The sequence below is a fragment of the Lynx rufus genome, unplaced genomic scaffold, assembly GCF_022079265.1.
Source record: "Lynx rufus isolate CCGP_SWC_20201006 ecotype Redwood Valley unplaced genomic scaffold, mLynRuf1.p SCAF_1, whole genome shotgun sequence".
Classification (NCBI taxonomy): Eukaryota; Metazoa; Chordata; class Mammalia; order Carnivora; family Felidae; genus Lynx; species Lynx rufus.
Window position 1 is genome coordinate 172,346,917 of NW_025814823.1, and position 11,686 is coordinate 172,358,602.

Genomic DNA, 11,686 nt, shown 5'->3' on the forward strand with positions numbered 1-11,686 from the left:
CCTAAGAAAGTATCTGAGATACAAGGCACACATTTTCAGAATTTAGGCTCTGTATTTTGTCAACAAAAATATGGGTATCTTTCACAGCATATTTATTTATTTATTATCCAGTATTGCTTCCCATTTTCAGAAAGTCCAGGAGGTGCTTTTAGTAACAGTACTTGTAAAGAATGTGAACATCTTCTCTTTAGGTTTTTGATGCACAGACTAACAAGCCTTATAGCCCTTTCTGCTATGCAAAGAAGACCTCTTAAATTCAGTAAGCACTCAGCTGTTTGCTGGACTGCTGAGAGAACTGTCATGTTAAGGCTCACTGCACACCCTTGCCAATCAATTTTAAAGCCCTCTAAAGTTGAACATGCTGTCATTAAACTTCAGTTTACCGTGCATTAAACAAGCTATGGCTCTTTCAAGTCCCAAAGTTCTCAACCTTTGGGACTCTCAACCTTTGTTTTAAAGTTACCTTTAAATTTCCAAAACCTTTCATTAGAAATAACAAACTACGTGCACAGTTTGACAGCACATTTGTAAGGGGGATGGCAGTACCACAGACTCAATCCAGGGACATATAGGTTATTCTAAAATGTCAGTTTGCCGGCCTAGGAGCTTACATAAAGCTTACAGCTTTATGACTATATAAAGATCCATCGATCGATTCTTCCACGTCTTCCACTACGTCTTATTAGTCGACATTGTGGCACCCATCCATAGATTAAGTTACCACAAAGTCCCTGTTTAGCATAAGATTTCATGATACATTTATTGGGGAACTCTATGACCATATAAACAAGGCAGATGTGTCTGCTCAGGCAAAAATTTTAAAGGCTATTGGGTCAGAATAGGAAATACAGAATGTGTTAAAATTAACACTTCTTTTAGTCTGACAGATGAGTATTTTTAAACAATAAACATTAAATGAACTAGGAACAAATGGAAATGTGAAATGCTTGAAATTTGTAGTATAATTTGGTGCAGTTTTATTGTGCCTATTAATCAGTTTTAGTATTTATCTTTAGATTTAAATTTGTTTTCTAACCTTTTATTTATTGTTATAATAAGCAGATTTTTACCTTAATTTTGGGATCTCTTCTTTTTATTTCAGGCAAATCCTAAGAGAGAACAACTGCCTGCAAACCTTATTACAACACTTGAAATCTCACAGTTTGACAATAGTCAGTAATGCATGTGGAACCTTGTGGAATCTCTCAGCAAGAAATCCTAAAGACCAGGAAGCATTATGGGACATGGGGGCAGTCAGCATGCTCAAGAACCTCATTCATTCAAAGCACAAAATGATTGCTATGGGAAGCGCTGCAGCTTTAAGGAATCTCATGGCAAATAGACCTGCAAAGTATAAGGATGCCAATATAATGTCTCCTGGTTCAAGCTTGCCATCTCTTCATGTCAGGAAACAAAAAGCCCTAGAAGCAGAATTAGATGCTCAGCATTTATCAGAAACTTTTGACAATATTGACAATTTAAGTCCCAAGGCATCTCATCGTAGTAAGCAACGACACAAGCCAAATCTTTATGGTGACTATGTTTTTGACACCAATCGACATGATGATAATAGATCAGACAATTTTAATACTGGAAACATGACTGTCCTTTCACCATATTTAAATACTACAGTGTTGCCCAGCTCCTCTTCATCAAGAGGAAGTTTAGACAGTTCTCGTTCTGAAAAAGATAGAAGTTTGGAGAGAGAACGAGGAATTAGCCTAGGCAACTACCACCCAGCAACAGAAAATCCAGGCACTTCTTCAAAGCGAGGTTTGCAGATTTCCACCACTGCAGCCCAGATTGCCAAAGTCATGGAAGAAGTATCAGCCATTCACACCTCCCAGGAAGACAGAAGTTCTGGGTCTACCGGCGAGTTACATTGTGGGACAGATGAGAGGAATGCACTAAGAAGAAGCTCCACTGCCCACACACATGCAAACACTTACAACTTCACTAAGTCAGAAAATTCAAATAGGACATGTCCTATGCCTTATGCCAAATTGGAATATAAGAGATCTTCAAATGATAGTTTAAATAGTGTCAGTAGTAGTGATGGTTATGGTAAAAGAGGTCAGATGAAGCCTTCCATTGAATCCTATTCTGAAGATGATGAAAGTAAATTTTGCAGCTATGGTCAGTATCCAGCTGACCTAGCCCATAAAATACACAGCGCAAATCATATGGATGATAATGATGGAGAACTAGATACACCAATAAATTATAGTCTTAAATATTCAGATGAGCAATTGAACTCCGGAAGGCAAAGCCCTTCACAGAATGAAAGATGGGCAAGACCCAAACATATAATAGAAGATGAAATAAAACAGAGTGAGCAAAGACAATCAAGAAGTCAAAGCACAACTTACCCCGTATATACTGAGAGCACTGATGATAAACATCTCAAGTTTCAGCCACATTTTGGACAGCAGGAATGTGTTTCCCCATATAGGTCAAGAGGAGCCAATGGTTCAGAAACAAATCGAGTAAGTTCCAATCATGGAATTAATCAAAATGTAAACCAGTCTTTGTGTCAGGAAGATGACTATGAAGATGATAAGCCAACCAACTATAGTGAACGTTACTCTGAGGAAGAGCAGCATGAAGAAGAAGAGAGACCAACAAATTATAGCATAAAGTATAATGAAGAGAAACATCATGTGGATCAACCTATCGATTATAGTTTAAAATATGCCACAGACATTCCTGCCTCACAGAAACCACCATTTTCATTCTCAAAGAGTTCATCTGGACAAAGCACTAAAACTGAACACATCTCTTCAAGCAGTGAGAATACATCCACACCTTCATCTAATGCCAAGAGGCAGAATCAGCACCATCCAAGTTCCACACAAAGCAGAAATGGTCAGACCCCAAAAGCCACCTCCTGCAAAGTTCCCTCTATCAACCAAGAAACAATACAGACTTACTGTGTAGAGGATACCCCAATATGTTTCTCACGTTGCAGTTCACTATCATCTTTGTCATCGGCCGAAGATGAAATAGGATGTGATCAGACAACACAGGAAACAGATTCTGCTAATACTCTACAAATAGCAGAAATAAAAGAAAACAGTGGGACTAGATCAACAGAAGAGTCTGTGAGTGAAGTTCCAACAGTGTCACAGCACATTAGAACCAAATCCAGCAGACTTCAGGCTTCTGGTTTATCTGCAGAATCGACCAGGCATAAAGCTGTTGAATTTTCTTCAGGGGCTAAATCTCCATCAAAAAGTGGTGCTCAGACACCTAAAAGTCCACCAGAGCACTACGTTCAGGAGACTCCACTCATGTTTAGCAGATGCACTTCTGTCAGTTCACTTGATAGTTTTGAGAGTCGTTCAATTGCCAGCTCCGTTCAGAGTGAACCCTGCAGTGGAATGGTAAGTGGCATTATAAGCCCCAGTGACCTTCCAGATAGCCCTGGACAAACCATGCCACCAAGCAGAAGTAAAACCCCTCCTCCTCCTCCTCCTCAGACAGTTCAGAGTAAGCGAGAGGTACCTAAAAACAAAGCCCCTGCTGCGGAAAAGAGAGAGAGTGGACCGAAGCAAGCTGCTGTAAATGCTGCAGTACAGAGAGTCCAGGTGCTTCCAGATGCTGATACTCTCTTACATTTTGCCACAGAAAGTACTCCAGATGGATTTTCTTGTTCATCTAGCCTGAGTGCTCTGAGCCTCGATGAGCCATTTATACAGAAAGATGTGGAATTAAGAATAATGCCTCCAGTTCAGGAAAATGACAATGGGAATGAAACCGAATCTGAGCAGCCTGAAGAAGCAAATGAAAGCCAGGTAAAAGAAGCAGAAAAACCTACTGATTCTGAAAAAGATCTGTTAGATGACTCAGATGATGATGATATTGAAATATTAGAAGAATGTATTATTTCTGCCATGCCAACAAAATCTTCACGTAAAGCCAAAAAACCAGCCCAGACTGCTCCAAAATTACCTCCACCTGTGGCAAGGAAACCAAGTCAACTCCCTGTGTATAAACTTCTTCCATCGCAAAACAGGTTACAGGCACAAAAACATGTTAGTTTTACACCAGGAGATGATATGCCACGGGTGTATTGTGTAGAAGGGACACCTATAAACTTTTCCACAGCTACATCTTTAAGTGATCTAACAATAGAATCTCCTCCAAATGAGTTAGCTGCTGGAGAAGGGGTTAGAGCAGGAGCACAGTCCGGTGAATTTGAAAAACGAGATACCATTCCTACAGAAGGCAGAAGTACAGATGAGGCTCAAAGAGTAAAAACCCCATCTGCAACTATATCTGAACTGGATGACAATAAAACAGAAGAAGGTGATATTCTTGCAGAATGCATTAACTCTGCTATGCCCAAAGGAAAAAGTCACAAGCCTTTCCGTGTGAAGAAGATAATGGACCAGGTCCAACAAGCATCTATGTCTTCATCTGGAGCTAACAAAAATCAGTTAGATGGTAAGAAAAAGAAACCTACTTCACCAGTAAAACCTATACCACAAAATACTGAATATAGGACACGTGTAAGAAAAAACACAGACTCAAAAAATAATTTAAATGCTGAAAGAACTTTCTCAGACAACAAAGATTCAAAGAAACAGAACTTGAAAAATAATTCCAAGGACTTCAATGATAAGCTACCAAATAATGAAGATCGAGTCAGAGGAAGTTTTACTTTTGATTCACCTCATCATTACACTCCCATTGAAGGAACTCCATACTGTTTTTCACGAAATGATTCTTTGAGTTCTCTAGATTTTGATGATGATGATGTCGACCTTTCTAGAGAAAAGGCTGAATTAAGAAAGGGGAAAGAAAATAAAGAATCAGAAGCTAAAGTTACCAGCCACACAGAACTAACCTCTAGCCAACAATCAGCTAATAAGACACAAGCTGTTACAAAACATCCAATAAATCGAGGTCAGTCTAAACCCATGCTGCAGAAGCAATCCACTTTTCCACAGTCATCCAAAGACATACCAGACAGGGGAGCAGCAACTGATGAGAAATTACAAAATTTTGCTATTGAAAATACTCCGGTGTGCTTTTCTCGAAATTCCTCTTTAAGTTCTCTTAGTGACATTGATCAAGAAAACAACAATAACAAAGAAGGTGAACCTGTCAAAGAGACAGAGCCCCCTGACTCACAGGGAGAACCCAGTAAACCTCAGGCATCAGGTTATGCTCCTAAATCATTTCATGTTGAAGATACCCCTGTTTGTTTCTCACGAAATAGTTCTCTCAGTTCTCTTAGTATTGATTCTGAAGATGACCTGTTGCAGGAATGTATAAGTTCTGCAATGCCAAAAAAGAAAAAGCCTTCAAGACTCAAGGGTGATAATGAAAAGCATAGTCCCAGAAATATGAGTGGCATATTGGCAGAAGATTTGACACTTGATTTGAAAGATATACAGAGACCAGATTCAGAACATGGTTTATCCCCGGATTCAGAAAATTTTGATTGGAAAGCTATTCAGGAAGGTGCAAATTCCATAGTAAGTAGTTTACATCAAGCTGCTGCTGCTGCATGTTTATCTAGACAGGCATCATCTGACTCAGACTCCATCCTTTCACTGAAATCAGGGATCTCCCTGGGATCACCATTTCATCTTACACCTGATCAAGAGGAAAAACCCTTTACAAGTAATAAGGGCCCACGAATTCTAAAACCTGGGGAGAAGAGTACATTGGAAACTAAAAAGATAGAATCTGAAAATAAAGGAATCAAAGGAGGAAAAAAAGTTTATAGAAGTTTAATTACCGGAAAAGTTCGTTCTAATTCAGAAATTTCAAGCCAAATGAAACAGCCTCTTCAAACAAACATGCCTTCAATCTCTCGGGGCAGGACAATGATTCATATTCCAGGAGTTCGAAATAGCTCTTCAAGTACAAGTCCGGTTTCTAAAAAAGGCCCACCCCTTAAGACTCCAGCCTCCAAAAGCCCTAGTGAAGGTCAGCCAGCCACCACTTCTCCTAGAGGAACCAAGCCATCTGTGAAGTCAGAATTAAGCCCTGTTACCAGGCAGACATCCCAACCAGCTGGAGCAAATAAAGGGTCTTCTAGATCAGGATCTAGAGATTCCACTCCTTCAAGACCCGCCCAACAACCATTAAGTAGACCTATGCAGTCTCCGGGGCGGAACTCAATTTCTCCTGGTCGAAATGGAATAAGCCCTCCTAATAAATTATCCCAGTTGCCAAGGACTTCATCCCCTAGTACTGCTTCAACTAAGTCCTCAGGTTCTGGGAAGATGTCATACACATCTCCAGGCAGACAGATGAGCCAGCAGAACCTTACCAAACAAACGGGTTTATCCAAGAATGGCAGCAGTATCCCAAGAAGTGAGTCTGCCTCCAAAGGACTAAATCAGATGAATAATGGGAATGGATCCAATAAAAAGGTAGAACTTTCTAGAATGTCCTCAACTAAATCAAGTGGAAGTGAATCTGATAGGTCAGAGAGACCCGTATTAGTACGCCAGTCAACTTTCATCAAAGAAGCTCCAAGCCCAACCCTAAGGAGAAAATTGGAGGAATCTGCTTCATTTGAATCTCTTTCTCCATCTTCTAGACCAGATTCTCCCACTAGGTCCCAGGCACAGACTCCAGTTTTAAGTCCTTCCCTTCCTGATATGTCTCTGTCCACACATTCATCTGTTCAGTCTGGTGGATGGCGAAAACTCCCACCTAATCTCAGTCCCACCATAGAGTATAATGATGGAAGACCAGCAAAGCGCCATGATATAGCACGCTCCCATTCTGAAAGTCCTTCTAGACTTCCAATTAATAGGTCAGGAACCTGGAAACGTGAGCACAGCAAACATTCATCATCCCTTCCACGAGTAAGCACTTGGAGAAGAACTGGAAGTTCATCCTCAATTCTTTCTGCTTCATCAGAATCCAGTGAAAAAGCAAAAAGTGAAGATGAAAAACATGTGAACTCTATTTCAGGAACCAAACAAACTAAAGAAAACCAAGTATCCACAAAAGGAACATGGAGAAAAATAAAAGAAAATGAGATTTCTCCCACAAATAGTACCTCTCAGACCACTTCCTCAGGTGCTGCAAATGGTGCTGAATCAAAGACTCTGATTTATCAAATGGCACCTGCTGTTTCTAAAACAGAGGATGTTTGGGTGAGAATTGAGGACTGTCCCATCAACAACCCTAGATCCGGAAGATCCCCAACAGGAAATACTCCCCCCGTGATTGACACTGTTTCAGAAAAGGGAAATCCAAACGCTAAAGATTCAAAAGATAATCAGGGAAAACAAAATGTGGGTAATGGCAGTGCTCCCATACGCACCATGGGTTTGGAAAACCGCCTGAACTCCTTTATTCAGGTAGATGCCCCAGACCAAAAAGGAACTGAGGCTAAACCGGGACAAAGTAACCCTGTCCCTGTGTCAGAGACTAATGAAAGTTCCATAGCTGAGCGTACCCCTTTCAGTTCTAGCAGTTCAAGCAAGCACAGTTCACCTAGTGGGACTGTTGCTGCCAGAGTGACTCCGTTTAACTACAATCCAAGCCCTAGGAAAAGCAGCGCAGATAGCACTTCAGCTCGGCCATCTCAGATCCCGACACCAGTGAACAACAACACGAAGAAACGAGATTCAAAAACTGACAGCACAGAATCCAGTGGAACTCAAAGTCCTAAGCGCCATTCTGGGTCTTACCTTGTGACATCTGTTTAAAAGAGCTGGAATGATGAAACTAAGAAAATTATGTGTTAATTACAACTGCTATGTAGAAATCTTGTTTCAGATGAAACTTTAAAAGACTGAAAAATTTTGTAAATAGGTTTGATTGTTAGAGAGTTTTTGTTCTGGAAGCCATATTTGATAGTATACTTTGTCTTCACTGGTCATATTTTGGGAGGCACTCTTGATAGTTAGGAAAAAAATGGTAAAGCCAAGTATATTTGTACAGTATGTTTTACATGTATTTAAGTAGCATCCCATCCCATCATACTTTAATTATTGCTTGTCTGAAAATAATGAACACTACAGATAGAGGATATGATATATTGCTGTTCTCAATCATTTCTAGATTATAAACTGACTAAACTTACATCAGGGAGAAATTGGTATTTATGCAAAAAACCATTCTGTTTTAGTCCTTGTGAATCCATCTAACATTATAATTAATCATGTGGCTGTGAAATTCACAGTAATATGGTTCCCGATGAACAAGTTTACCCAGCCTGCTTTGCTTTACTGCATGAGTGAAACTGATGGTTCAATTTCAGAAGTAATGATTAACAGTTCTGTGGTCAAATTATGTGCATATAGATAGCTACAGTGTAACAATTTACACTATTTTGTGCTCAAAACAAACAAAAAAATCAAAAAATCTGTGTAACTGTAAAACATTGAATGAAACTATTTTACCTGAACTAGATTTTATCTGAAAGTAGATAGAATTTTGCTATGCTGTAACTTGTTGTATATTCTGGTATTTGAGGTGAGATGGCTGCTCTTTTATTAATGAGACATGAATCGTGTCTCAACAGAAACTAAATGAACATTTCAGAATAAATTATTGCTGTATGTAAACTGTTACTGAAATTGGTATTTGTTTGAAGGGTCTTATTTCATGTTTGTATTAATAATTGTTAAAAAGGCCTCTTTTAAAAGCTTATATAAATTTTTTCTTCAAATTCTATGCATTAAGAGTAAAATTCCTCTTACTGTAATAAAAACAATTGAAGCTAACTGTTGACATTTAACCATTCCATGCATTGGCACTTAACCATTCCTGAAACTTATTATTCTTATATGAGATTAGCTTAGCACTCCTGGTGTTTAATATTTTTTCTTACTCCACTGGGGTTGATTTAAAACAGATTCATGGAATAGCAATGTGCACTACCTAGCACAGGACTGGACGTTGAACATAATAGGCCCACGTAGAGTATTTCTTTTTTCTTAATAGTCTCTTTACTTGAAAATTTTGATTATTCTTAGGTATAAGTAGTCTCTTCCATGCCTGTCTTGCAGTGTAACTGTCTTGTCCCTTCATCTACCCTCTGTTGCTACTGGGTCTGGAATGAACACCTTTTATCACCCTATATGTTGGGGCAAAATTCCAGCAGCTGATTGTAATCAGCATTTTCCCATGCTCAGAAAATGCAAATCACACGTAACTTCAAAGGTTTAACACCACTATGAGATTCAAAAGACAATTTAAAAACCTCTGCCTGTTAGGGAATACTGTTTCTGGTGGGTAGAGTTATGGGGTACATGTGCCATTGCCCCCTTCTTCACAGAGCAGGGAGAGCCTCCTTCATGAAGGAAGATAACTAATACACATATTAACATTTTATCTTCCCAGAATTTGTCCTGAATGATCAGAGGGTGAAAATGATAAATGCTCACATACTGAATAAATGAAAATTTACTTTTAGTGATAAAATTCATGCATTCTGCTTGGGGGGAAGAGAAAAGATATTTAGGTACAGTGGGGATACTGGGAAAAGTGGTTAAGAAGGAGTAAGCACATCTGCTTGATGCCCCTGAAATCACATGTGGTTATGTACCCCTTACATGTGTTTATCAATGCCAGTAAATCCTCTAAAGCCCATACTCTTTCCACTGTACCACTTTGCAAACACTTCAATTTACTGATCTTTGGAATATATCTACATTTAAATTTTTGTCATTTTATCTAAATGAATCGATCGTTTGTGAATAATAATAATAGTTGATGTATTTTTCAAAGGCTGCCTTCTCCAACAGGGATACGCACATATAGGTCATATTTCCTTGCTCTTTTAGTCCTGATTTTCTATTTTTCTGAACTACTGCATGCCAGTTTTTATGAGCACTTCAAGTACTTTTATGGAAAGAGATGGGATGTAAATCGATTAGAATAAAATTGCCTTTTTCAAGGAAGAAAAATTAAAAAAAAAAAAACTATCAATGCTGGGAACGAAAAAAAAAAAAAAAAAAGATGTCTTCCACCTGCCAGAAAGCTCAGGAAGTACTGTAAGCAACACCTACTGTCAGATGGTCCTGTCAATCGACATTGCCTGTGGAGGAAAAAGTTGATATATGAGACTCTTCAGTTTGAACCAAAGCTCTGAATTAGGAAAGGGGCAACCTTCAATTCTACTTCTAGAAGTTTGCAGTGTGCTGCCATAACTGATAGCAGGCCAGATGGTCCCAGTATATGCTTGTTGAAAATGGTAACAGCACAGTGTAGAGAGTAAGAGTTATGATACCTGTTGAGAGAAGCAGGGAGCAGTGCCCCATCTAGCTTCCCACTGCAGCAAACAACTCCCAAGTCGGTGGGTTTCAAACTGGACTGCATCTGAGTCACCAGAAGTGCTTATTAAGACTCAGCAGAGCCACACCCCAAAATGGCTCATTCTGAACAGGGCCCAAGAATTTGCGATTCTAAGAAGGGGTCAGGTGTTGCTTGATGCTGCTGGTCTGGGAACCATACTTTGAGATCAAGTGACAAAGTAACGATAAAGCTCCTTGAGTGATTGCCTTCAGTTCTAGCTATTCCTCTCAACCAGACCTTTTAATCTGAGAAAGTATTCCAACAAATAAACTTTCCCCTGCTTTAGGCATGAATGCTAAGCTATAAAATCTGATATAGCCCGTCCATCTCCACTCCCAATAATAGACAAATTTAGCAGACATGAATTAATTCTAAACACAATAACTATTTCTGAGAAATTGGCCTATGTTCCCTTTGGAACAAAGTTATTGAAAAGGCAAATTTCAGCAAGTACATAATTTGGATTTGCAGTAAGATTGGGACAGACTATGAAAAGGGAACTTTGAAGTTAAGGACAATTATTTTAGATGAAAAGATAATGTGCCTGACTTGCTAATATACTGTGGGAGTGATTAACAGCCAATTAACTGTGGCAAATTGCTATTGGAGAATAAAATTTCCAAATTACCTGAGTACTAAATGGGGCGTTAATGAGAGGGAAATAATGAAATGAAGGGTAAGCCCAAAAGAAACAAATAGCAATGTAAGTAAAAAAAAGTTTTCCCATAAAATATGGGTTGTGTTACCCAAGGTTAAGGCAAGGGATGAGGCTTTTGCTGAGGATGGGAGCCAGCTGCACTATTATCTGAATTCAGGTTATCACGTAGTGTTTTTGTATCTAAAATACGAAAAGAACAGAGAGCCAGAAATGCAAAAGGTAAGTTGCCAAGAGCTGAAGAATATTTGAGTAGTCATATTATTAAAATTTACCAAATAATTTTTCAAAAGTATCTGAAATAGAGAATATAAATTATTTTTTAACGTCTAATTCCCTCATACTATGTTGACTTTAAAATACTACTTTGTAGTGTTAAAAAAGTATGGACTTTAACTCCTGTACAGACCACATCATTTTCCTGCCATTCTCCTAACTCTGTCCTATGGTCTATAAAATTATATTCTGGTTTTTGTTAGACCATTGATGCTTCTTTCAACCTGTATGTTCTACATGTATTGTATTGTTCTTGGTGCTAAATACACTTTCTTTCCTCTGATATTCAGGATAACTCTTTCTCTACATTTGTGACTATTCACTTATTTTAAGTTATGTGATTGTTACTTTTTTTAATTAAAAATACTCATCATGGTGTATACTAGTGAAGGTGACCATTGAATATAAAGCAACATTAGTGAAAAGTAACTATTGACAATGATGCTAAATGGTACCTACACCACCTTTTGGAATCTAAGC

The 11,686-nt window shown here is 38.7% G+C and overlaps 1 protein-coding gene across 3 annotated transcripts in view; it reads left to right on the top strand.

The window, feature by feature from the left end:
- The window catches only part of APC (APC regulator of WNT signaling pathway), a 150,018-nt gene extending 140,141 nt beyond the window's left edge, over positions 1-9,877 (top strand). For all 3 annotated transcript variants that reach the window (XM_047090223.1, XM_047090232.1, XM_047090242.1), the window contains one exon: positions 1,103-9,877. In XM_047090223.1, the coding sequence (XP_046946179.1) occupies positions 1,103-7,682 (6,580 nt within the window). In that variant the 3' untranslated portion in view covers positions 7,683-9,877. The remainder of the gene's footprint in view (positions 1-1,102) is intronic.
- Positions 9,878-11,686: the final 1,809 nt, after the last annotated feature.